This window comes from Lissotriton vulgaris, unplaced genomic scaffold (assembly GCF_964263255.1).
Source record: "Lissotriton vulgaris unplaced genomic scaffold, aLisVul1.2 SCAFFOLD_2582, whole genome shotgun sequence".
NCBI lineage: Eukaryota > Metazoa > Chordata > Amphibia > Caudata > Salamandridae > Lissotriton > Lissotriton vulgaris.
The window spans coordinates 286843-314732 of NW_028254948.1; the positions used below are offsets into that span (position 1 = coordinate 286843).

General features: G+C 46.1%; 1 protein-coding gene across 1 annotated transcript in view; it reads left to right on the plus strand.

Annotated features, from left to right (window-relative positions):
* The window catches only part of LOC147659366 (alpha-1,2-mannosyltransferase ALG9-like), a gene marked incomplete at its 3' end in the record, with an annotated part of 102454 nt that extends 75123 nt beyond the window's left edge, over positions 1-27331 (plus strand). Inside the window, exon 8 of the mRNA XM_086951797.1 lies at positions 27226-27331. Coding sequence (XP_086807923.1) covers positions 27226-27331 — 106 coding nt within the window. The remainder of the gene's footprint in view (positions 1-27225) is intronic.
* Positions 27332-27890: the final 559 nt, after the last annotated feature.

A 27890-nucleotide genomic window follows, 5' to 3' on the forward strand; every position in this document is an offset into this window, starting at 1 on the left:
TGGCCTGCATTACCTGATCTTCGCGCTTACTTAGCGCCTCGCCGCTCCCGCTGCAGCGGGAGCCGCATCGCCGTTTGGGTCACTGCTGCCGCCATCAGAGGAACAAAGGACTGGAGGACTACAACTCCCAGGGGGGCACGCTGCTAAGTCCACACCTGGCCCGCATTACCTGAACATCGCGCTTACTTAGCACGTCATCACCCCCGCGTCTTGGGAGCGCGCGGGAGTGCGCCGGGCGAAGCCCGGGCAAAGGGCAGACCGTCTACGGCCGTCAAAGGCTGTATAAGACTGGACTGGGCCACCCCTCTAAAATCCGCCATAAGACTGGTAAGACTGTTTATGTGGCTTGGGAGTGGAGCTCCTCAAGATATCAGTATTGTACCCGAAATATTTACATTCTACGGATTATGGCTCGCAATACTGGAAAGGGGAGTAAATGTGTGACGCGCGAACCGGGGGGAAGCTTAACTGGGACATTGGACAATTTCTTTACGAGAGCTGACGGGGTCCTCGAGAGGGAAATTGCCCTTACGGAAAAACGACTATCCCTCGAACTCACAAGTGCGAAGCGATCCTCGCTGGGCAACCTGAAAAATGCTGTTACACCGGATCACGCTGAACCCCAAAGACTAATTACGATTAGCTCTAGCCCACAGAATCGAACACCTGATAAAGAAAATTCATTAATATGGGGAGCTGATACAATGTCTCTGAACATTTCTTCTTGTACTAGTATGTCCTCGGAGGGCTTCTATCCCATTGTAGCCAGGAAAAGTATACAGGCCACTGATCTACAAACAAAAACAGCCACGTGTCCCAAACAGTTGGGTAAAAGAAAGAGGGGAGGGGGCCGCCAATTGGGTAGGAAACCAAAAGTTTCTAAACTATTAGGAAATTTGGGTATACCTGCCCCTAGAAAGGCCACCACCATGCCTATTACTACAGCAATGGGCTCCTTAGTACCCGACACTCCGGGATACCCGCCCCAAATTAATGCCCAACCAATATCAAATGATGTAGAACTGACTGCTAGCAATATGATACACTTACTTAGATCATGTACGCTTCCCCTGATTGAAAGATTGAAGGAAATTAACAGAAAACTGGATGTCCTGAGTGAAGTTACCCTAGAGAACACACGCAAGCTGGCCAATCTAGCACCATTGGTGCAAAATAGGGGTACGAAGCTGGAGTGTGGCAAACTCCCAGGACCTAAAGCACGGGTCACCACTTGCCCAGCGCCCAAGGCTGTACCTGATGATCTGAGGACACATGATAATAGCAAGAGGTTACTGACCAGTGGTTTAGTACACAAACCTCTAGCAGGGAAACAAATCATTACAAACACCCTGAACACCGAGTATACCCCACTACCGACACTAAGAGAAAGCAAGGGCGAGGGGGGTGGCGATAGCTCAGAACGTATGGATAATCGGGCTCCCTTACCTGTTATTAATTTATCCCCTGAAAGCTCACCACTGGTATTGGTGCTGGGTATTGTCCCACCTTTAAATAAGGAAACAAGGGAGAATTATGGCCAACTAAAAAACAAGGTGGGTTATTGGCTAGCAAAAAACACGACAGTGGATAGCAGGATAGGGCAAAACGTCATAATGGCCCGAAGGGTGGCCTGGTTGGGCAGGACACGGAAAAGTAATACTGGGGATTGTGTAGTAATTAACTTCGATAACCCAGAACCAGTAGGGAGGATATTAAGGGAGGTTATGTTTAATGTAGGGACACGGAGCCAAGGAATTGAGATTCTACCATTAGAGTACTTTCATAGGGACTTGAATAGACCAAGACCCAATGGATGGAATATGTGGATACAAAATAGGATACCATATCAACAAGCACGGCAGGGCTGGGTATATCACATAACGAGGCACCCGTATCAAATTAACCAGGGGGGTGAGGGCCCTACCCCAGTGTTTGAAGGATTAAATAGGTTTGCAGTACTCTCAGATCTGAACGACTGCGACTGACTGGGTGCTGGTAAAACCAAAGCAACTGCTAACTATAAATTCAGCTATGTCCCCCCCCCCCGGTCTGGAGGTTGCCCACTCAGATTGTACTCAAATACCAGGCTGACCGGGCGAAAAATGCTGCATGGGAACCACCAATAGAGTGCAAACTGGGCCGTATGATATCTCATACGCCCAAACACAATATAGCAAATAATGATAAACATAGGACCAGGGCAACACCAGGGAATGAAAGGGGTACTGTATTGGTGAGCATTGAAATTAACGATGGCAAGGCTAAGAACGATGCTGAATGGGGGGGCTTGATGGTAGAGGGGCAGAGGTGTAGTAAAATATGTCCAAACCAAAAATCCCCTATACAGCAGGGCGTCTAAGTGAGGGTTGTGTCCTGGAATGTTTGTGGGTTAGAGAGTAAAATATCTAACACCATCTGGGGGGAGTTTTTGCAGAATATTGATATTCTATGTATTCAGGAAACCTGGCTCCTAAATGAAAAACACCTAGATGGTTTTAAGACCTTTCAGTATGCTCTTTGCATGGTAGGCACAAGGGAGGCATTTGTATTTACATTTCCAACTTGCTGAAGGTAACGAAGATTGCCAGTAGAAATTGCTCTCACTATTACCAATTGGTTTGTGTTACTTTAAATCCCAGTGTAGAGCTAGTTATGGTAAACTTCTACAACAACATTGAAAACGTAGATTATGTAGAAGTACTTACCAACTTACAAGTGGAATTATATCGCCTAAACTTACTGAAAGGAAAAGACGCTATATTGATTTGGGTGGGCGACTTTAATATTAACATATGTGATCTTGATACTTGTGGATTTCAGGAATACGGTCGGGAAGTAGGGGTGTGCAGTAGTCAAGTCAAGTCAATTATATTGTATAAAATTATTAAAAATCATTACAAAATGCATCTAGATCATCATAGGACATAAAACTCTTTTTAAAATATTGGCAAATAAAACTGTTTGTCAAGTGGCAAAGTAAGTGTCAAATATTTCAGTTTGGTGGTATAATTCCAAGGTCAGCTTGCTGTAAGAGAGATTGGGCTTTCATCATATATGTGACCCCCCTGCAGGCCAACATAGGACATGATCCATCTAGCCATCGGATTACGGCTTGCCTACAAGTCCGAATGTTCAATTTGTTAAAAATGTTCTTTAAAAGCCGTCTCCTCGGGGGCGTGGCCATGATGGCGGGGTGAGCGGACGCTTCCTCCCGTAGCTCCTCCGGCCCGGCTCAGCTCGAGCCCCCTTTCTTACGCTTCTCTCCCCCCGCTGATGCTCAGCGAGTGAGAGGAGTGTGCCGGAGCACTTGGCGCGCACATTGAGGTCACTTTGGCCCTAATCGCCCCGGAGGAAGCACTTCAAAAGTTTGGTCAAAGATCGAGGTACGGAGGAGAGCCTGGGAGGCAGAGCGATCTGCAGTGCTGTCCAGACGCCTCGGCTAAGCCTGGTGCTGAAAGCTGACGATCCGGAGGGGATCGGACCCGCCGCGTACCGGAGGATAGCGGAGCCCTACGGGCGGGGTCTTGGTGACACGGAAGACTTTGGATTTGAGATTTGTGCCTTGGCCCCCCGACTAGCGACGGCGACACACTGCACTGTGCAGGCCCCGGCCCCGTGAACGACAACCAGGGGCCTCAACGCTGGGATCGGCCCACTTGGGCCCTTCGGTAAAACTGTGTGACATTGGCTGCGGACTTTCTCTGATCGCTGTATTCCGAGGGGGTGCCGGCGGTGTCGCCTGCCCGGGCCGCTCTACCTGGCCCCGCCCTGCCGCCATCTTGTCCCCGAAGGGCTGGTGTTGGTGGCCTCCGTCGGTGCCTTTGGCTGGCGGGCGCTTGCTGTCGCCTCCGCTACTGAACTAACTTCCTGTGGGATGTGCTGAAGGGAGACCCCTGCTTTGGCTCCCGATCGCCGCCCTGGCAGGGCGTCGCGACTGGTAGTGCCCGGACCGGACCGCCATTTTGTCGCTTGTGGCGCAACACCCTTGCTTGCGGAGCGGTCCCCACATCTGGCGCCCACCGGCGACTGGGCAACTCTGAGGTGGCCGGACCTGAGCCCGCTCGTCCATTGCAGCGACTACGATGACTGGGAGGGGCGGCTCGAGGAAGGGGGACCGCACTCTGCCGGATATGCTTGGCAGGGCCCAGCAGCTGCGGGACAGAACACAGCCGTCGCCGGGATCCTCCCGGGCCTTGGCAGATGCGGCTGGGGGCGAGCCACCGGTCACGAGGTCCTTTATGGAGGAACTGTTTAGCTCCCTCAAGGAAGACTTTCAAACGCTGAAGAGAGAAGTGGCCAGTGAGGTCCGTGAAGTACGCAGGGAGGTGGAGGGCCTTGGCGAGCGAGTTGAGACAGTAGAGACGGCGGCCCAGCGCCGGGATGAAGAGATAGTCCATCTTCAACAGGATGTTCTCCGCCTCCGGGAGCAATGTGTCGAGCTCCAGGCCCACTCTGAAGACCTTGAGAACAGGTCCCGGCGGAACAACATCCGGGTGCGGGGTGTCCCATCCGCGGACGAGGGGACCGACTTGGTGGCCTATCTATAGGACCTGTTCCGAGAGATCCTGGGGGAAGATGCAGACTTCCCTGTCCGCATTGACAGAGCGCATAGGGTTGGTCGACAGCGCCAGTCATCGGCGCCCCCTCCGGACATTTTGGCATTCTTGCCCGATTTCCCGCTGAAAGAACGCATCATGGCGGAGGCCCGAAAGAAGCAGCCTTTAACTTTCAGGGAGCGGCCTGTAGCGCTCTACCAAGACCTGTCCGCCATCACGCTGCAGAAGCGCAGGTCCTTCAGGATCGCCACTGACTTTCTGCGCGAACACGAGACGCCTTACTCCTGGGGACACCCTTTCCGTCTGATCTTTAGGTGGAACAGGGTGCTGCACCAACTGCGCTCCCTACAAGACATCTGTGGGGTACTGGGGCTCACGGCCACAGAGGAGGACGGAGCTACACCGTCGTGGAGGCACCCAGAGAGACGGAGCCGACGGAGGTCAACGAGGAGACAGTCGCCAGCGAGTGCAGGTCGTCCTGATTCCCCTACTATCAGGGCGGACATGGCTGATGCTTTGAGGGCGGCGGCCAGGGACTTGGCCGACTCCAATGGCGTGGCCATGACGGCCTAAATTCACTCCGGGGGGAGAGATTCTTAGCCTCCACGATGCTGGGTTTGGGGCCGGGGGTCGGGGGGGGGGCGGTTGGAGGTGAGTGGCTGAACGTCCACTTTGCTGTTTTCTACCGACTTGCCCGTTTTGGGGCTTGACTGAGACAATGGGGTGTTTAAATTTGTTTTTGGCTAGTTGCCATGAGTGTGTTTTGGGAGGGTGTAAGGGTTGTTTTGTTGTTGGGGGGGGGGTCCCGTCCAATGTTGTCCATGCCCACGCTTGGCCTGCCCTGGCCTTTCCCGCGCGCCTGCCCCATGCGCCCCGCCCGCTGATCCCTTGCTTGCTACATAGCGCTTCTGATCCCCGGGAGGAATGCTGTCCTTAAAGGTAGTGACCCTTAATGTTAAGGGTCTGAATAACCCCGTGAAGCGAAGGGCGATCCTATCATTGCTGGAGGGGACGCAGGCGGATATATGCCTCTTGCAGGAGACCCATTTGCTGCCCAGGGACTGCCATAGGCTGCGCTCTGCCAAGTTCCCCACTCAGTTCTTCTCCTCAGCGGCGACCAAGACTGCGGGAGTGGCCATTCTTTTAGCGAGCTCCTTTAGAGGCGAGGTTCTGTACAAGTATGCCGAACAAAAGGGGAGGCTCCTTGCATATCGCATGCGACTAGGGGGAATAGCTTTTACGGTTGGCTCAGTTTATAGCCCGAATGATCACCAGGATCGTTTCTTAGACTCAGTGTTGGTAGACGTCACTGCCTCTCCCGACCGCCATGTTATCCTGGGGGGGGACCTTAACATTGTTTTCGACTCTGCTATGGACAGGTCCGCGCAACGCTTTCCGCAGACTGGGGAACTTTCCCGCGCGGTGAAGGATCGGATTGTGGAGATGGATCTGCACGACCTCTGGCGCTCTATGCACCCCACTGATAGGGACTACTCCTACTTTTCCCATGCGCACCGCACTTACTCGCGGCTGGATTACCTCCTGGTGAGTGGGCCACTGTGCACTGCCGCCACAGCGGCGGACATTGGGGTCCTGTCTCTGTCCGACCATGCGCCAGTTTCCGGCATTTTCAAGTGGCCGGGGGCCTCTCCCTCTCGGGGGACGTGGCGTCTTCGCGATACTCTTTTACATAAGAAGTCTGTTGTGAAGCGCATAGGGGAGGTCATTCAGGATTATCTGATTCACAATGGCAACTCCGACACGTCCCAAGCAACGCAGTGGGCAGCTTTGAAAGCGGTCCTCCGGGGGGAATTTATTTCCATCTCCTCAGCCGAAAATAAGGAACGGCAACGTAAGAGGGACGAACTGACCGCGCAGGTCCGGGAGCTTGAGCAGGTCCATTGCCGCACAGGGGCTCCGAGAGTTTGGAGGCAATTGAAAGCGGCGAGGAAGCTCCTGTCGGCACTGGATCTTGATAGGGCGGAGTATGCCGCTTTACGCCTGAAGCATGCCTTTTACTCAGGGGGGGACAAGTGCGGTAAGCTCCTGGCCCACCGGCTCCGGGTCGCACAGCATCGTAGTGTCGTGAAGGAACTGGTAGGCTCGGACGGGGTTGTTATTTCTGGCGACGCAGAGGTGGCGGAATCTTTTCGCAGCTTCTACGAAGCACTGTATGTTGGGGAGCCCTCCTCGCCGCGAGACGCCGAGGACTATTTGGAGTCAGTGGCCCTCCCGGTGCTGGATCCCGCCCAGGCGGACCATCTGGAGAGAGACATACATGTTGAGGAAGTCATTTCCGCTATAGCGCGACTGAAGCATGGTAAGGCCCCGGGCCCGGATGGCTACACATCCTTGTTTTATAAGACCCTTTGCACCGCTGTGGCCCCAATCCTGGCTCGACTGTTTAACTCCTTCTCCGAGCCTGGCGCTATCCCACCGGACCTCCTGAACGCAACGGTATCGGTCATCCCGAAACCCGGGAAAGACCGGGCCTTGTGTGGTTCGTACAGGCCCATCTCACTCTTAAATGTCGACCTCAAGCTATATACGGGGATTCTAGCGTCCAGGCTTGGTCTACACCTACCGGGACTGGTGGAGGCAGACCAGGCTGGCTTCGTACCCGGTAGACAGACGGTGGACAACACCAAGAGGGTGACGCATGTACTAGAGAAGGCCTCGCAGATCCCGGGGGAGCGGATGCTGCTATCAGTTGATGCGGAGAAGGCCTTCGACAGAGTTCATTGGCCGTACCTCGAGCTGGTTCTCAGGAAACTGGGTATCGGCGAGAAGTTCCGCACCATGGTCTTCAACTGTTACAAAAGTCCTTTGGCGTCGGTGCGGGTCAATGGGTGTAGCTCCGGTAGTTTTGCCATCGAACGCGGTACGAGACAAGGTTGTCCCCTCTCGCCGCTTTTGTTCGCCCTCTACATGGAGCCGTTTGCTCAGAGGATTCGCAACAACCCGGACGCTATTGGGGTCAAGATGGGCCAATATGTCCACACGGTCAGCCTTTACGCGGATGATGTCCTGCTGACCCTAGACGACCCCAAGAGGTCGCTCCCTGCTTGCGTCCAGGAACTGGACGCCTTTGCGCGTGTGGCCGGCTTTAAAATGAATATGAGCAAGTCGGTGGCGTTGGATGTGTCACTGGCGGCGGATACCAGGAGGGACCTTCAGCGCCTTTTCCCCATGCAGTGGTCCTCGTCTACGGTGCCATACCTGGGGATCCTGCTGGCGCCCACACTGCCTGAGATGGTGACAGCCAATTACACTTCCCTCGGCAGGAAGATCAAGGAGGAACTTGGCCGCTGGAGCAAGGGCCTTCTGTCGTGGCTGGGTCGCATCGCGGCGGTTAAGATGACGGTGCTGCCCCAGATTCTGTACCTCTTTCGCGCTCTACCTCTCCAACCCCCTGGGGGTTGGATACGGCAAACGCAGGCTGACATCTCCCGCTTCGTTTGGCAAGGCCGCAAGCCGCGGATGAAGAGGGCTCTCTCCACGCTTGCTCCGGAGGCGGAGGGTCTTGGTATCCCGGACCTCCGTGAATACTTTCAGGCGGCGCAATTGCGATACTTGGTGGAGTGGAGCAGATGGGAGTCCGACAAACACTGGCTTTTTCAAGACCAGGCGGTGGCGGGCCGCACCCTCCAGGAGGTTCCGTTCTTACGCCGCGCGCATCGCCCTGCTAATCTTTACGCCTCCTTTGTTACGCGGGTCCCCCTGAGGGTGTGGGATGCGGTTTGCGAAGCCCATGACCTGACCACCTTCCCCTCGCCGTTCACACCCATAGTGGGTAACCCGGACTTTGCCCCAGGGATGGAGCCGGGGGCCTTCTCCCCTTGGGTGAGCGCGGGCTGTAGGGCGCTTTTCCAGATCTACGGGCCGGACGGCGTAATTCCTTTCCAACAACTTCGGCAGGAATTCGGCCTGACGGAGATGGACAGACTGCGCTATATGCAGGTCCGACACTGGGCTCTCCAACCCCAGGTGCGCGACACCGCTGCTCGCCAAATCACACCGTATGAGCGGTGGTTGGTGACCCGGACCTCGGACGCCAAGCTAATTACCGATTTGTATAAATTCCTTCAGCCCCCGACGTTCCACTATCATAACCCGGGGAGGGAGCGCTGGCACAGAGAATTGGGTAGGACACTTAGCCATAAGGAGTGGGACAAAATTGCATATCGGGCGCGGCACTCTGCATATCACACGGGACTTACGGAGACCTTCACTAAGGTGTCTACTTATTGGTACTACACCCCGGAGAGGCTGTATGAAATGCATAGACACACTGACAAGGGGTGCTGGCGGGGATGCGGACAGGAAGGTACCCTCTCACACATTCTTTGGGCTTGCCCGGTGCTGACCGCTTACTGGAAGGAGGTCTTGGATGAGGTGGATAGGCACTTTGAGATTGAGCTGCCGCGCTTCCCATCGTATGTTTTGTTGGGCCTTCCTAATGATCTAATGTACCCGTTGAAGTCATGCAGGGGTAGACAGATTGCGATTACGCTAGGCTCAGCGGTCCAGAATATTCTTGTCCACTGGCGCACCACCACTGTCCCCTCCATTACGGGTTGGTTGCATAGGCTCTGGCAGGTGTTGGGAATGGAGAAGATGTCGCTTACAGTGGCTGGGGATGTAGATCAATTTGAGGAGCTATGGCAACCCTTCCTAGCACTACTGTCCACGGAATTCCGGGAGCTCACCTGCCCGAGGTACCTTCGACTTCTTAGGCTGACGCCACCGGCGACCCCGGTGGATTAGACTGCACAGGGGACAGGATCTTAGGGGATGGGGTGTGGGCTGATTGGGGCGGGTTATCCTAGTACAGGGCCATTGGACGGGGGAGTTGGGGTGTTGTTTTCTTTTTTTTCCCTTTATTGGGGGTGGGGGGATCGGAGGGACTGGGTTGTGCTTTGATGAATCGCTGATGGCTATCCGCGCTCGGCTTTAGATGGGGTGTTGAGGTACGCGCGAGGGTTACACAGACTACTTATTTGCCTTACATTTGCTGTATTTTTCTTCTGGACCACCGGACTACTTTTCGCTCACGCTCCTGAGATGCGCTTCTTCCTTACTATGCTGTATGTAACCTTAACCTCCTATTCCCCTTCCCCATGTTTTTTTGTCTTAATAAAAATGCTTTAAACCTAAAAGCCGTCTCCTCAAGACCTTAAGTGCCGGGCACACACATAGTAAGTGCGTTAGTGTTTCATTTCGGTATCCACATAGACGACAATGGGGGTCGGTGTGACAGTTTTTCCAGGCTGGTAGCAAGTCCTTTGAGAACTGTAGACCTAGTCGGTGTTTTATATATCTTTGTTTTAACGAACTGTTAAAGTGGCTTTCTAGATAGGTCTGTGGTTTTATCCCGGAATATGAATTTATCACGGTCCACCCGTGTCGTCTTTTTGCGGTATTTATCTTGTCTTCAAGGTAGGATTCCCATTTGACCGCATTGTTTACAATTTTATCAAAAGTGGATCTATCTGGCTTCGTGTCCCAAGTTTCTTCAATTCCTATGCAGATTAGGGATTGAGACAGGTAGCCTCCCCAACTGTTTGGAACTTGCTGTTTCTGCTGGGTTTCGATTTCTTTCCAGCACAGGTTGTCCAATGAATTGGCTTCCGACATGCGTATTTTATTCACAAAGGTTCCCATACTGCGAAACTTCTTATTTAGAAGGCCAAATTCTAGACGAACCTGCGCCGGTGCCGACGATTTTGGAAGGTTTAAAACTGCCTTGTATACTTTTGTTTGTAGGCTGTTTAACAGCCCTGCTTCTTTGCCACACCAGGTGGCCAGTGCGTATGACAAGGATGGTAGGGTTTGAGCTTTTATCACTTTCAGCAGGTGTGTATAATTTGGACAACTTAGTTTCTTTTGTAATTGCCGGTATGCATAGATCAAAGACTGTGTTTTTGCTTTTAGCTCAGTTTTATGTTCTCTGTTCGTCGACCCTCGCCCCAATTTCAAACCTAAGTATTTGTATGATGTTTCCTCCTTTATTGGGGAACTATTTGCATACCATTTGAATATTCGTTTTTTTGGATCCACAATGCGGACAACTTATTCAGTTCCAGGCATTCGTGCTCCAAATAAGTTGTCAAATTGTTGATCGATCTTTGCAACCCTATTGGTGTTTGGCTCAGAACAACAATATCATCTGCATACTGCAGGAGAGGGATAGGGATTTTTGACATGTGGGGTGGATGGCATTCCCCGATCTCCATGTGGTTGACAATATCTGCCATGTACAGGTTGAATAAACTTGGGGCCAGTACACAGCCTTGTTTTAGGCCCTGTTGTGTTCTTATTTCGGCCGTTACGCTGCTACCGTCTCCCAGTTTTACTCGAGCCCAGGTGTTGCTGTGCAGGACTATAATAGCCTCCAATAACTTCTTCGGGATACCCCATGATCTTAGTTTTTCCCATAGCCGGGATCTGTTCACTTTGTCAAAGGCTGCTCGCAGGTCTATAAAGCAAGCATACAGTCTCGTCCCCCTTTTTGCAGCTTTTTCTTTTAAGAGCGCCAGGGTTATCAAGTTTGTCAGTGTACCCGTCCTTGGCCGGAAACCAGTTTGGAACATTGGTATTATGTTCGTATCTTCCATCCAGTCCTGAAGGAGTGATAATAGGCATGATCCATATAGTTTTGCCTCGACATCCATTAGAGATATCAGCCTGTAATTCCCCGGCTCGTTGTGGTCACCTTGTTTAAAAATGGGGTGAATTATGCTCCCATTCCAGGACCTTGGTGGTTTGTTCTGATTGTAGATTGCATTAAAGAGTGGAGTTAAGTATTCTGCCCAAAATTCAGGCGAATATTTAAAGATAGCATTTGGAAGCCCGTTTGGACCCGCTGCACCCTCTTTTTTCAGGCGATTTATCTTGTCTTTAAGCTGGTCTGTTGTTACTAGGGTGTCGGTCACGGCATTCACTAGTTTTTCTGATTTGCTAAACTGTGAGTTTTCAGGTTTGTTCTCGTTTCCACTACCCAACGATTGCTTCAGCTTGTCTCCTGGTGCATTAACTCCTTTTCCTAGCAAATTTTCTGCATGTTCGCAGTTTCTAGTGCATACTTTGCACTCCGGTTTACAGTGCCTTTTTTCACCTCCCGTCCTATCGCTGAACATGTTTTCAACATGCTGGGTCCATATACTTTCTCCGATACCTGCCTCCTGTTTTAGGGTATTCCCCCTTGTCAGTTTATTGATAATACCCCAAAATGTTCTGGCATTTTTGTGTTTACTAGCGATTAGTAAGTTAGTCCACATTTCCTCTTGGTACAGTGATTTTGCGCTACTTAGCATGATCTTATATTTTTTTCGCATAGCTTTCAATTCCGATTTATTTGATTTTTTTCCACTTTTTATCAATAATGCCTGCTTGCGGACTTCTCGTGCAATTTTTCTTTTTTCTTCCCTCAGGGTAGTTGTGTACCAAGGCTTTTTGCCAGTATTGAATCATATTGAATTTTGATTTGTACGTGGGGGATTACTGCTTCACATAGGTGTTCCCATGTTTTTACCAGATTTTCTTTTTCTTCCGGTGTTAAACTAAGCAGTTCATTTTTGAGTTTATCCATTGTTGGTTTTATATCCTTTCCTCTCCATTTTAGTTTACGTAGATTGAATTTTTCAGTATACTGGATGACGGTGTTTTGTTTTTCCGTCTTGGTAACCTACATTATCATTTTAGTAATTAGAGGGAAATGGTCACTTTCCACACGTTGCTCCACTGAAAATGCACTCACCGTTGATAACAGGCTGTTGCTCAGTATTGTGAAGTCTATTGTTGACTTTCGGTTACCGCTTAAAAAGGTTATAGGTATACCACTATCCCCGCTGACTTCCTTATTTAGGATAAAAAGGCCCAGTTCTTCAAGAGCTTGCGTTATTTTGTCATCTTTTGTTAGGTTGCTATTAAAATCACCTGATATAATCATGGAGTACGTCTAATGAGTGATTTGCAAGGCCCTGATCAAGGTTAGTAAAGTAATCAGTTTTTCATTTTTCTCCTTCTTTTCCGGATGAACATAAACGTTGAGCAATAGTAGATTACAAGAACCTGAACCGGCGACCAACTTCTCCGTGAGTTTTATTACTTGTATCCAGTTTACCACAGTGTCTACTTCTTCCGTATGCCATCTGTGTTGTTGGGCGATATACGTTGATAAGCCTCCTCTAGGGTGACCAAAGTTAGAGGGTTTTTCGGCGAGGACGTGAAATTCGATATATCCCGGGATGGAGATTTGGCGCAGGTTCCAGGTTTCTTGTAGCAGTATTAAGTCGTGTTGATCCAAGAAGTTTGCAGTTTCGTGGTCATGACACAAGCTGTTGAAACCGTGGACGTTCCAGGAACAGAGGCTGATCGTGTGCGGATTTGCAGCAATGGATTCCTCTTGATTATCAGCTATTATCCGTGGGTGTAACATGGTATCTTTTTCTAAATGACTCGTCATGTTAGGAGCATTTTTTGCTCAAAGCCGAAGCCACCCAGGTCCAATCAGTTGCCTGTTCATGGGCGCCTCCTTTAGCCACTGCATTTTCGTGTCTACTTTGTGGTGTTTTTTTTTGCGGAGATACCGCACACGCTCCTTCTAAACATGATTTTTGGCTGTTCCCCTCTGCCTTTGTCTTTTTACATATGGTTAAAGTTTTTAAAAGTGGAAATGGATATTTTTTCCGATCGTCTCGCCTCAGTGTAATGCCCCAGTCTTCAAATGACAAACTCATTTCAAGTATTCTATCAACTATTTCTTTAGTTGACCAGGTGGTTAAGGACTCTTCCACCTCTGACATATTTTTAGTGCACCTAAATTCTACTGACAAAATATCTTGAGATTCTATGTCGTTCAATTCTGGGATTTCTCTTAATAGCCTCATTATATTACCTCTATTCAGAAAATCTTGGGGTCCTGATGTCTGGTATTCCGGTATAAATGTCAGTTTGTTATTTGTTTCTGCTTGTAATTGTGAGCTCGTTTTAGCTTGTGTGTCTTCTTCTGGGTTTGTATTTTCTGTTGTTTCCCCTTTTATGATTATTCTTCTCCCTTGGCTTAGTGTTTTTATTATTAGATCTTCGTATGGACCGTCTATTCTTTTCAAATAGGTGGTTGGTTCATTAATCCTGTCCGTATTTTTATCGATGTTCGAGTTTTGTGGTATGTGTATGCACCTTCTTTGTTTGTTTGTTTGATGAATACTGCAGGTTCGTCCATCTTCGTTTAAATTTATTTTTATTGCTGTTCTTTTATTTACCTTTTCATCTGCTCTTTTTATGGATTGACTTTGATTATATTTATCTGTTATATTTTGTTCGGTATCCACGAAGATTGGGCCATTTTGGTGCTTTGATTCCTGGTTTGTCGATTTGACCTGGACTGATTGCGTTTCGTCTGTCTGGTGGATCATTACTATCTGATTTACACTGACTTCTTTAGTTAAGACCCTTTCATCAGACTCATCTTGCGTCTTGTCTTTGTCCTGTGTTCCTGGGGTTTTTTTTTGTTTCTTTATCTGACTTTTCGGTTGTGTAATCCCTTGTATCTGGTTTGGTTTTGAGGAGGTTTGGAGGGGTGAGGATTCTATGCTCAGGCTGGTCCCATTCACAGCATTTGACTGGTTTGATTGGACCGGGGGCGTGTTGATATGTTTTGAGACAATTACTTCAGGTGCTGGTTTCTCTTTCCTATTAGCGGTGTGATGAAAGATGGGATAGGTATGAATATCTGTTGAAGGTTGGAATTTAAGTTGAACCCTCCCTTTCCTTGCACGCTTCCTTTGTCTTTTTGTTAACTTGACTTTAGTCTGGGTTATTGTGTGTTGTGCTTCCTCTTTTTGACCTGGTTCGTTGTCAGGTTTTTCTTTACACTGCTTGCTTATTTCTTCCTATACATAGCTGTTTTGGGTGGAATCTCTTACTATGTGTTGGCTTCCAATTTCCACATCTGATTTTATTGTCTCAGTATTGCTCATAGTTTTGGTGTTATGTTTTGTATCCATTGATGACTGGACCGCCCTTAGTATGTCATTTAATATTAATGGTAAATTTGACATATTATCCACTAATTTGCCACAAACACAGCTTGGCTGGATAATCTCTGTACAAAGACCCTTCTCAGCCCTCCCTTGAAACAGGGTTGCCATGTGGTCCAGCCTGATGTTTATGCCAGAGATATGGCTCGCTATGAGATTTATTAAGTCGATTTGAACGTCCATTTTATCCGACTGGAAGTTTAGTGCTTTGATTGCCTGGTCTAAGGTGTTTAATAGTGTTTTACTCCATGGGGACTTGTCTTCTTCTTTGGGCGATGTTTCCTGGACATTTAAATCTTCGTCTGTCCTGCTCATTGAAGATATCGTAATTGGAGATTCCTGGTTTAGGATGTTGTTGGTCCATCCTATATTTTTGTTTCGGTCTTTGTCCCGTTCATGGGAGTCGACACTTGGGTGCAAAGGTGTAGATTCCAGTCTTCCGTTACACCCTGGTCCGTTTTTCACATGTTCTTGTGATCTGTAGGTGTCATGTGGACCTTGGCTGGGCTTTGTATGTACTTGTAACTGGGATTGGGTGATTTTTTCCATTCCTGTTTGTATGTCCAAGCTTATGTCGTCAGGTAGGGAGAAGGAAGTTGGCCATGAGTCTTCCTGAGCGGCGATTTGACCCGCCACCGATTTATTCCTTGGTATTACTTCTTCCACCTTGCCCTTGTCCATGGACTTTATTTCCTTATCACTTTCATGAGATTGGGAGGCGTTCTTATTTATTTGGGCTATTGCCACAATGAGATTGCCGCAGACAATGTTGCTTTTTTGCTTGTCTGGAGACTGAGAGATTTGTTTCTTGTCAGATGAATTGTTAATTGGACAACTCTCACTGTGAGTGTCCTGTGAATCCTTATTCTTCTCCTTTATACTATTTGGTTGGAGTTGCACATTCTCCTTTACACATGGTGCCGGTGTGATTGGGCTTGATTGGAGGGCTTGTTCCTGCGTTCGCCCGTAAATTGACGTCATGAGGTCCTTTGGAGAAAAGAATTTTTGAATCCCTATATTACGTTGTTTTGAGCTAGGGGTTGATAGCTCAGGTGCCGACACTAGTCTCTCTCTTTGTTGTGCCATCCTCTTCCTTTTTTTACTTGACTTATTTGAGCCCTGGTTCCGGTCTTCTTCGTCTTTTCTTGATCTTGCACTTATTTTGAGACGCAGTTTTCCAGATCTCATTCTTTAGATCTATTAAATAGAAAACCTGGCAGACTGGTACCTTGGTGACTTGGTATCCTGGTGTCCGTTGTGCCACCTCTACCACTACACCTCCAAATCCCACTCCACCTGCACTCCCCCACCTCCCAAGCCTATCTATCCCTCTAATAGGATCAGCTGCCGTCAGGGAGGAAAGCGAGGTGCGGTTACGATTTTGCGGAGTCTAGCGAGGTGTATCATGCAAGGTGTGGTAACTGATGGCTTTGAAAGACACTTTTGAAAGACAGTTTTACCAGGTATTTGGTATTTGGTAAGGTCAAGTGGAGCCCTGTGTCTGGAGTTAGTTTGCCAATATTGTGTCAGGACTCAGTCAGGACTCTGTCAAAGGTCTGCCATGAATGATAAGGAATGTCAGAAGGATATTGCCGTTAATTTGGTTTGATGATGCTTGGTATGGCAAATATCTCCCCCGTCCCCCCTTCCTCATTTGTTACAGGCAGGCTACACCGCCGTGGCCCCCTCCGTTGTGGGAGAGCTAGAGGACTGGGGGCAGAAGCGAGAGTGTTCCAATGATGTGCCTCTCGTGAACGTCGTCTTTTCGTATATGGCGTTTTCTGAATCCAACTCCAGCTCGTGAGCTCCCTCCAGTGACCAGCCACGGAACTTGCAAGGATTCGCAATCAATTAGCTCCCGTTGTGTTTGGAGCCGGCACAGTGGAACAGAGGGTCAGGTGGGTTGAATGCTGCCACTGGAGGGGCCTGGGGGGCAGCCAGGTAGAGATACCGGGTTAATACCCGATTTTCACTTTCATTAAAATAGCCCGCTCCCAGCCACTCACAACCCTCTCTCCCCACCGCTCCTTGCTGCTTGCGGTGAGGAGACGTGATCCTGACGTTCTCCTGCCTGAGTTAATCGCCGCCGCGGCACAGAATGACACAGAATGTCACAAGAAATCCACAGGGCTTACCGCTGCTGAAGAAGGTAGTTCAGCCCCTGGCTCACTGGCTCACCGGATTGCGGTCGATGTGCAGCGGTTTCGGACAGGCGACTGCGGGCGGGCTTCAATCGGCAGCTACAGCAGCTTTCTGCAGGCTTTGGCACGTCTCAGCTCAGCAGAGTTTTCAGCAGGGTTTTCAGCAGAGTTTTCCTAGTTGCAGCCGTTTAGCCGCTTGGCCGTCAGCCGCTCGCCTCACCTCGAACCCAGCTTCTCCTTACTCTCTTGCTCTCTGCTCTCCGTAAAACACGGACTGGATCGGACCCAAAGGGGTGTGCAGTAGTCATAATCACATAGGGGATTTTTGGTTTGGACATATTTTACTAAACTCATCTCTTTCCATCTTAATACATTGGATTAGGCTTTGCAACGGACTGACGGATACCTTGACAAGTGCTGGGATGCCAATGGGTAACCATGCGCTATATAAGACTCAAATAAAATAAATAAATAAACTTTACGCACACTGATAGAGGCGAGAAAATTAATAGTATTATGGCCAATCTGGATCTCAGCTTTGCTAACATGATGTGTTCCCCCAAGGTTGATCTTAGCTCTACCTTCTTAGCTAGGGGGTTTCAATCTGTTACTGATTTTATCATCGTACCCAACAGGTTTTCCAATTGGGTGGAAAAATTCGAGACCCATATAATTGGCCTGAGAGATCACCTCCCCCCTTAGCGTGACTATAACCATTCCTGAGAGTAATAATGCCTCCACAATTGAGTCTTTGGTATGGACTCAAGATATTGCAGTGGCACTCCAAAAAGGGTTGGCTCTAAAATGGAGCATCGTAGACCCCGAGAAAAAATCAACTGAAATTGTGGCAAAGGCTCTACCCCATATTATGGTTTGTCTTGATGACAACTCCACTAAGGATGAAACTCTGAAGGCTTTCTCCCATATTACAACTGTCATTCAGGAAACATTAACTAGGGCACATACCAGTAAGACTAATAAAAGTAATGGCTGGTTTGATTCCAAATGCACTAAGGCATATTCTGCCCTCAAGGCCGCTCTAAGTAACAACCCAAGGGACCTGGACGCAATTAGAACATGCAGAAAGGGATATAACTCTGCAAGATGCCAACGGAAAAAGGAAATTAAAGAGCAAGCTTGGCAGAACTTGCTGAGGGCCTCACAGTCCAAAGATCCCAAATCCTTTTGGCAGGCAGAAAATGCCCCCTTCTTTACTAAAAAAGATATAGCAAGAATTGAAATTGCAATAGATGAGAAAACATGGATAGATTTCTTCTCTAATGTATATAAGAATACAGGTGGGACTATAGCAAATGAGGTTGTGGTAAATGGGTATCTTTCAGTAGACCGTCATTGCCTGATAGCCATGGAGATCTCTCTAGAGGAAGTACAACTAGCAATACATGCCAGTAGAAACAACAAAGCTCCGGGTCCTGACGGGATCCCTAATGATATATATTAAACAAATGTTGAATTATGGGCCCCACTTTGCACACCGGTTCTTGAAGCCTGTTGTGCTAAAGGTTTCATTAAAGCATGGTCCAAATTGGTTATAATACCGATATATAAAAAGGGGGATAGGGAGAGTCCAGCTAATTATAGACTTATATCCCTATTAGACTACGTCATGAAAATTGCAGGTAGAGTGGTATTAAACAAAATGCAAACGTGGGCTGAGGAGCATGGCATATTAAGCCCCGTTCAGTATGGTTTTCGTGAGGGCATGGGCACCGTGGAGCAGGTCCTAAACTTTGTAATGTTGCAGGAGAAATATACCCGGGCCAAGGAAGGCCAACTGCACGCAATTTTCGTCGACCTTTCAGCCGCTTTTGATTGCGTGGAGCATGTCAAGCTGTGGCAAATACTAGAGGAAATGAATGTAGAGCCTGCCATTGTGCTTTTCCTCCGGCAGCTCTATTCAGGGGCAACAGCTAAAGTGAGGCACGGGATGAGGAGGGAGTGTACGGGGTCTTTCCGCATAGAGAAGGGGGTGAGACAAGGCTGCGTGCTGGCCCCCTTTCTCCCTATATACGAACAACTTGGAGGAGGTACTGGGGGCCAGTAAAATTGATTCACCGAGATATGGCAAAAAACAGATTGTCTCCTTCTCTATGTGGATGACGCGGTATTGATGGCCAGAACCAAGGTGGGTGCTCAGAAGGCTCTATTAAAGTATGTAGAATTTATGGAAGATAGGGGCCTTAGAATTAACGCTAAAAGGTTGTTTGTGATGCTCTGTGGTAAAGGTCGCGCCTCTTGTAAGCACCTCAAAGTGACAGGACTTAAAATTGAACATACTGAAACCTTTCCCTACCTGGGGGTAACAATCGATAGCTCGGGCTCATGGGGCCCTGAGGTCAAGAACAGGACTCTATCCTTAAAACGATCTATTGCGGCACTGATGCACTTTGCGACCAAACTAGGCAAAAGACCCCCTGAAATCATGTTAAATATCTATGTGGCCAAATGTAGAAGCATCGCTTTATAAGGGGCAGGAATCTGGGGGTATCAGGATACATCTTGTCTGCAAATAGCAGAAAACACATTTTTTAGATACCCGCTAGCTCTTCCTTAGGGCACGTCTGTTTTTAATTGTCACGCAGAACTAGGCATGGACTATATTTCAGATTTGATCAAACTGCAACCTGTCTTGCTCTGGCGGAGAGTATGGGTATCAAAATCCTTGGCCTAAACCAGGATATTATTAGGGATGTCATGGGCTTGGACAATGCCAAGCGCATTCGTTGGCTTGAGTATGTCAGGAAAACGCTAACTGACCTGCAAAGGCCAGAGCTATTCAGTAACCCGGACCTTATCCGTGGAGTTCCAAAGAAAGTATTAAAAAGGTTATGCATGGATCATTTTGTCTTGTTAAGATGTTCAGCGGAGCTCATAAAGAAAACTGTAACTCAACAACAACTGTCATTGTCCTGCTACGCAATACAACCTTATCTGACCCTCTGTACCATGGGCTTTGACCGTTTTATTCTGACCAGGTTTAGGTTTGATTTATTTCACCGTCTGGTTACATTTCCAACTAAAAACGATTGGTCGAGAATCTTAGATTTATGTCCATGTGATAATATATCAGCACAATCTACTTTTCATGTGGTGTTATTCTGCAAACTGTATGAGAAGGAACGTAGTAGATGGATCAAGCAATACTTGATATATAGAGCATGGCGGCAATGCAGGCCTGCGTACCTTAGTCTACAACAGTTAGGAAATGTTATATGTACCATGGTTATGACTGGCTTTTTAAAAAGTGTCCTGAGGAAACGCAACTTAATGATTAGCTAATTTCGATATATGATTGACTAATTACATGCTGATTTAATATTTTTTATCCTAAATGTTATTTATAATCAAACAAAATTTTAAGATGTGTGTATATATATATATATATATATATATATGTATTGTTGCTTTTATGATTTTATACTATGAAAATCGAATAAAGCTAATCTGAATCATAAAAAATAGGCTTTTTCCTCTTCCCACCTCTAAGTGTGGTGAAGTATAGATTTCTCTCTGTCCTCAATCTGTGCTATTTATAAGGGAAGATATTATTTGAGTTCAGAAGAAATCAAAGCCTAGACAATGTTTTTTCACCATGATATTGTGAAAAATGTGAGTATCTTATGAAGCATTTTTAAATCATAAAACAAGCAAGTCACTTTAGCAATTTGGAGTGCAAAAGATATTTTAACATCAAGTAAGATGCCTAAGTTGCAAGTGCAAGAGGTTTGTGGAGTGCCGAGTTCTGCTGGCCACCATGCAGGTGACGAGATGGAGCTTTGAAAATTAAAATCTCTGTTTTGTTAGAGTAAAGCTTGCAATCCTGGAACGGGTCTGTGTGACACTATTGTTCTCAGATAGAGAGACAATGATTTGAGTATCATCTGTACATGAGCTCAAACTGAAATCAAAACAATAAATCAAATTAAGAATAGGAGCAAGAAAAACATTGCAAAGAGTAGGGCTCAGAGGGGAACCCACAGACTGATGGAAATGTAGCTGATTAAAAATAATTTAGTGGAATGTGTTGGGATCAGTTGACTAGAAAATAATTGAACCATGATGCGTTACATAGGCCAGAGTTGTTAAGCTGCTGAAGTAAGGTTGAATGAGGTATGGTATCAAAAGCAGCAAAGGATCAAGGAGGAACAGAGCCTCTGATTCCCTCGCTACAAAATGCTGTGCAGACTCCTGTACTATGAGTGGCTCTGGAACCTGATTGTGAGCATTCCAGACAGTTGTTGGCTTCCAGATAACCTTTTCGCATAAAATTAACAAGTTTCTTCTAAAAGGTTATAAATAAAAGGCCGGATTGATATTGGTCTGTAGTTAGCCTAAACCCAAGGTGTAGCAACGTGCTTCTTCAGTAGAGGAAGGACCGCAGCATGCTTCCAACTGATCTATACATTGCCTGATAAAAATAGAAAGATTGCACAGTTCCATCAGAGACATAGCTAGCAGGTCTTGAGCAAATAAAAAGATACTGATGGGACAGAGATCTAATGGAAACCCTGAAGAGGTCTGCAGCATTAACCTGTGCATTGATTGGTAATCAACGCTAAGCTTTGAAATATTGTTAACTTTCTTGAGGTGTTATTAGCAGGTGAGGATGCATGCAGCCAGCTTTCCTATTCATGTTGAGAGGACAGGTTTACATTTTTGCATGCTGATGGATCTGTGAATCTATGAAGAATCTGGAATAGTTCTCTCGTATAATTTTTAGCAGCTTTTTATTTTAAGGGCATAGTATCTGGCTCTGGTTGAGCAGATATACTTTAATGGTGCATTTGTACTTATTTTTAGATGCAGCTGAATAGCTGAGGCTCCAAGAGTGCGCAAGAATTGATTTGTGCTCCCATGTGACAAGTTCTTTTGAGTACCTTGGGGCTTTTGGCATAGCTCCTTCATTGCAGTGATTTGTTGTTTGATTTTTGTTTTTTTACTGGCACAGACTGATCCATGGCTGAAACCAGCCATAAATTTAAATCCGTTTTCGAGCTTTCTATATCCTTAAAGAGAAAGAAGTTGCATGTTAATGACCAATAAGCTCTGCATGCTTTATTTCAGCCCATGTTCTAGTTTGTGGCTGGTGCTTCAGGCACTGCTTCGTTGTAATAGCAGTATGGAAAACAGTGAAAGTTATTGTGTAATCCAGATCAGAGGTAAAGAAATGGACACCTTACTTTCCGTGATATTTTTAAAAATAGGTTTCAGTATGTTGCCCTACTTATTTTGTTCAAGACATACTGTCTTCATGTCCTCAACCAGCACATTTTGTGGTATTCTATGCAAATGGAAGATCTGTATCTATACCACTATTATAAAGAGAGAACTTGCACCTTTTGGCAAGGTAATCTCGGGAACCACAGCGCCAATCTACACACACGATACATCGATGAAAATGTCAGGGTGTGTAGATGGACATAGGCTATATAAATTTAAAAAAAAGCAAATTAAAAAAATTAATTTTCAAAACAAAGTAGTCCCCTGAAAGTAGCGCCAGCCTGGACCTAGCGCTGGCCGCGATGCGACGTGCGTCATGACGAAGGAGGAGCGGCAGTGCAGTGAGGAGCGGCGGCGTCATGGAGGAGCGGCGATACTAAGAGGACATTGTTTGTTCTTAAAATTGGCCAGAAATTATATTAGGATCTCATTTATTCTGAAAATCGGGCAGCAGTTATATCATTGTTCGCAAGCTTTCCCCATCCAGAACTAGGGATGTGCTGCCACCTTGTGGCCTTTAACAGCAACATGCCAACACGTGTCTGTGAAAGCCAGCCTGAATTAACCATCTTATCGGTCACCCGTACGTTATCTTTCAATGTACTTAATACCTGCCGACTAGAGTGAATTTATTATAAGTGTGTGAGCCGTGGAGCTCCGAGAGGGGCGTGGTGAATGGAATGGGGTTAGGAGTCCGATTACAGAAGTTGCCAGAACCGAGGAACATGATCATTGAGTTTCTGTTATCGTTGACCGTCATTCATATTTGTTTATTTGTTAGGTGAATCAAAAAGGGATTGTGTGCAGACGTAATTCTAAACACCACGAAATAGAGTCGAAAGACATAAAAATAAGTAGAATGATGTCAGCATGGAGGAAAAACAAAAAGCAGTCATGGAATTTAGAAGCAGGGGTGGCTGGTGTCATGTTAAAGTGGGAGGCCTAAATTATTGCCGTCTTGAATGCAATGTGGCGAGTGAACCCAATTCTTACAATTCTGGAGGCCAAACAATGATTATAGCAACAAGAACCCACTGGAACTACCTTAACAAAAAAAATAAGGGTCAAATACAAAAAATTCTGAAAGTAACAAGTTTTGCATATTTGTACCTCGCAGATGAAAAACAAATGACAAGACTTACTGTCATCCATCAATCAGCAGAGGCAGCGGGAAAAAAACGAATCCAACCTTCAAGATGTTTATTATATCTATACTACTATTGTAAAGAGAGAACTTGCACCTTTTGGCAAGGTAATCTCGGCAACCACAGCGCCAATCTACACACCCGATACATCGATGAAAATGTCAGGGTGTGTAGATGGACATAGGCTATATAAATAAAAAAAAAAAGCAAATTAAAAAAATTAATTTTCAAAACAAAGTAGTCCCCTGAAAGTAGCGCCAGCCTGGACCTAGCGCTGGTCGCGACGCTACGTGCGTCATGACGAAGAAGGAGGAGCGGCAGTGCAGTGAGGAGCGGCGGTGTCATGGAGGAGCGGCAGGGCGGCGGTGCAGTGGTGCAGTGAGGTGTGGCGGCCACATGAAGAGGAGGAGCGGCGGGTCAGGTAAGGAAAGGAAATAGTCGGGGCGGGAGGGAGTCGGGGCGGGAGGCGGAGGGGCGGGAAGGAGTCGCGGCGGGGGCGGGAGGAAGTCGGGGCAGGGGGCGGGTGCACCGCTCGACAACATGCTGCCCCAGCCACCTTCTGCCCCGGGCTAAAAATGCAGCCCCCTTCTGCCCCAGGCAACGCTGTGGCGGGCTGCTAGTCAATGATAAAGAGAATCAATCAGAACCAATCTCCAAGATATGAGTATACACCAAGAATGTAAACCTGGTCTTTACACAGTCATGGACTCGGTATACACAATGACTTCGCTTCCCGAGCTTCTCTGCCTATAGTCATAGAATACACCGAGATATGCCCCTGAGGAAGGGACCTTACAGTCCAAAAATGCATTGGGCATGAAAATGAACAGAACAAAAAAAAATGATGTAGTGCATAAAAAGTAACGTTTTCACGTTTATGTTCTATTTTGTATCAAAACAATTTTTTTAAAAAATAACATGTTGTTGTAAGGAATAAGCATGGTACTATCAGTATGGTACCAAATGTAAGGGACTGATTATATATTATGAACAAATAAATAAATGGTTAAGAAATGCAGTAATAAACAGATTGTTGTTCAGAGCTTTATATACTGTTGCATAGTTTGTGACTGGAGCTGGTATTACTGGTAAAAATCCAACCTTCTTCAGTGGTACGGTATTCTGGGAGATTTTAGCATGAATTCCAGCCCATGGAGGAACTGTCTTTTCTTCATTCTACAGTCCTCATCTAATAAGCGATTTCATACATTCAGTTAAATCATCTTTGCGGACCCCAATATCAGGTAGATCCATGTCCTCAGCCACTTTAAAACTTTCTGGTAGACTGGGACATGTTGATGGCTTGTAATTTTGCACATGTTGGCAAGGCAGTTGGGTTATAAGTTAGCAGCTTTGTTTGTTTATGCCTACAGCTTATTTTCCAGCAGCTATAGCATTGGTACAGTCTTGAAAAAGCACCATGGCAGTATCATGAATGCTGATGTTCCAGACAAAGAAAGCTGTCTTCAAAATCAAAATTATCAAGAGCAGCAATTGTAAATCCTTTCCTGGTAAAGTGACTTGGAAGTGGTGTGCTGTCGGATTCGCAAGATTGTACAGCATGAGCTGCTAATAAGTTCCAGCTCTGTACTATGTTATTATAAATTGTTGATACTCCAATCCTATTCATTGAAGTGACTAGCTCTCTACTTTTGCACTTGATTGTGTGGGCAGTCATCATGTGTAGCAGAATTTTCGTTTTACTGTGATGTAATCCATAAAACATGATTTGGAAAAGACAGTACATTTGCATAGCATAACCCTGTCCATGGGATTGTCTTCCACTTCTTCGCTTATATCTCCAAAGCCATCGTCAATGTTGTGGGCTTCTGTTCCGAACTCAAGAACTTTAGTTTTGCATTGCTGATATAAAATGATAATGTAAAAATGTAAAGACAACATCAGGCATTCTTGTTGACTCCTATGATTTGCGGATCTCTGGTGCCTCACAAAATGTGTCATTAAGTCCAAAATCTAAATCTTGCAAGACCTTTCTTAACCCCTTCCATGCTCATGACGAGCTTAGCTCGTCATGCAGTACAGTGCTCCTGTGCTCATGACGAGCTGAGTTCGTCATGAACAATGGGATTTAAGGTACACACAGCACCGGGGGGGAATTGCTATAGCATTGAAGGTGTTAAAATGATTGATGCTGATTTTACTGCACCCTCTGATCTTATTTTGGCAGCAAGAAGTTCAGGAGGCAAATCAACTTAAAACACTATAAGTGACTCATTCTTTTTGTTAGACTGACAAAAACGAATTCTGTCATTGTACGTTCTCACTAGAAAAATCTTAATTTCATTATTATGGATCAGTACAGTTTCATCAATGTTGACCATTATTTCTCTGATCTTACTGGGTGTGAACCCGTAGCCAGAGAGGCTTTAAAATGTAATTTGCTTGTTCAAAGAGTGCAAACATAACGGAAGGCTGGCAATTACGTTGTTGCTGGGAGCTCATTGTACATTCATATTTTTGAATGCATGCATGCAGTTCAGGCGGGCACACAAATCCACTGCAAATACATTCACCTCACTGTTTAGACCAGCTACTCGACGGAAAGCTTCCTCTTGGAAAACACTAGCTGCAGATAAAAACACGTTGTCCTTTGAGACTCACATACTCTGTACTTTGTTCTTCAATCTCTTTGGCCATTGTTCTGGCTAAACCACAAATACCACATTGCAGATCGTTTGCTTTCTGATCAGTTGTCGGAGGTGGACGAGGGTTAGCCATCGATCTTCTAAGTAGATGGGCATTGGGTTTGATTGTCATCACTTTCTCAGAAGACTCGGATTCTTGTGGTGATTCACAAGTTTCTGCTACTTTTGACACATTTTTTCCAGGTCATTGTCCATTGTATACGACTTGTAGCACTTGTTGATAAAGTATTTGATTCTCTTCACCTATCAGTTTCAATCTTTTGTGAACTTTGTCTTGCCATATTTCTCAAGCATATCAAACTCTCTTCTGTCCTTCCACAGTTGATGATAGCTTTTCTTTTTAGATTAGTTTGGCATATGACACAGTTTTCTTTGTTGAGGGAGTCATCAGATTTTGTAGTTAGCAACACTCTGTCAAGAGTTAAAGATCCTCTGCTACCACATGCTTCGCTCATGTTTACGCATTTGAATCAATGGAAAACCTGAAACAAAACCAATATTAAAATTAATTACCAATATGATGACTAAAACAAATCATTATATAGCCACCATTTTGGAAAATGGCGGAAGGGTTGCTCTGGGGAAGTTATTTTTGTCTCTATAAGACCACTTTACCCCCAAAACCTATGTTTTGAAACCAAAATGAGGTATATAGATCTCATGGTTCCTGAAATATTACATCATCACTGCAACACATCTGCCGTTTAAAAAAATTTCGTCTACAAAATTTCAGCCCGGATTAGCAATGTCTAGCCAAGCTAAATTACTTCACTAATGATGCAAAAAATCTAAACAAAAATTAAAACCTCTAGACAACCATTTTTGTACGGAGGTATATCAAGGGGCCTGGACTATAGTGGTCAGAGGTCCGAGTAGACCAGCAAATCCTTAAAAAAAAAAGGTGAATGTTCCTACAGTGTCACTGACTACAATGTTGAGAACATTACCCTGAGAGGATGAACAAAGGATGTTGGGTTCTGTTTATTTAGTTTATTTTTTTTTTAGATTTAGAGATCCTTAGGTGGTTGGAGCATTAAAGAATGGTTTTAACACCTTGGCTGCTAGAGATATTTTCCTCCTGTGCTGATAATCTATGAATCCCCTTTTACATGATGAGCTCAGCTCGTCATGAGCACAGCTCAACCGTGCCTCATGACGAGCTGAGCTCGTCATGAGCATCGAAGGGGTTAAAGTAAGAAAATAAGGGTGAATTGTGAACATTGTATTACTATAAGGAGACAGGCGAATGCAAGTTCCACAAAATGTCATGGTTATAGTGGCCATGAAGTTTAAAATAAATACAGAAGCTTAAATAACATTCACTGATTTCTAGCCGAATGCACTCCAATTTAATTTCTATCAGTGTTTGTGTTTTATTTTGTATATCCAATTCACTGCACATCTCAATTGAAAAACATGTTTTTTCTTTCTAGGCCCCACTTGTTGCTATTGACTCTTACTATTATGGCAAATTGGTAGTAGCACCTCTCAACATTGTTGTGTATAATGTCCTCACACCGCATGGACCTGATCTGTATGGTAAGGCACATTTTTTAATGCAATACTATGATGTGCTGTGAACAAATACAAAAGTTATTGCTAAGTATAGACAGAATTATGAAATGAAGAGCAATTTTCAAAAATTGTACTTGACATTTTGCCATTGCAAGTAGCTGCAGTATTAATAGACAGCACAGTTTTCTGACCCAAAAGTCACAAATGGTTTGGTGTCTATTCTCTCGATCCTTGTTACATCCTTTAAAGGTTTACACTGTTCTGTGTGATTGCAAAACTCACAGTAGGGTAAAAAGATTTTGAAAGTTCAGCGCAGCTGTGGTGCTAGGTTAGGAACAACACCAACAGTGTATTTCACTGCTGTTGTTTGAACTTTATTTCTAACTTCTTTTACAATTCCGCTTGACAAAGCAATGCAAAGTATTAGTGAAACATACTCCTTTCATAACCATCCTTTTTACACACAGAGGAGTTGAAGGGTTAGACAGGACAAGGATGAAAGTTTTCTCCCGACACTAAAATTGTGAAATTAATATTTTGGATTTGAATCAGAAAGACAAGCATACTTTGTCTTTCCATTGTA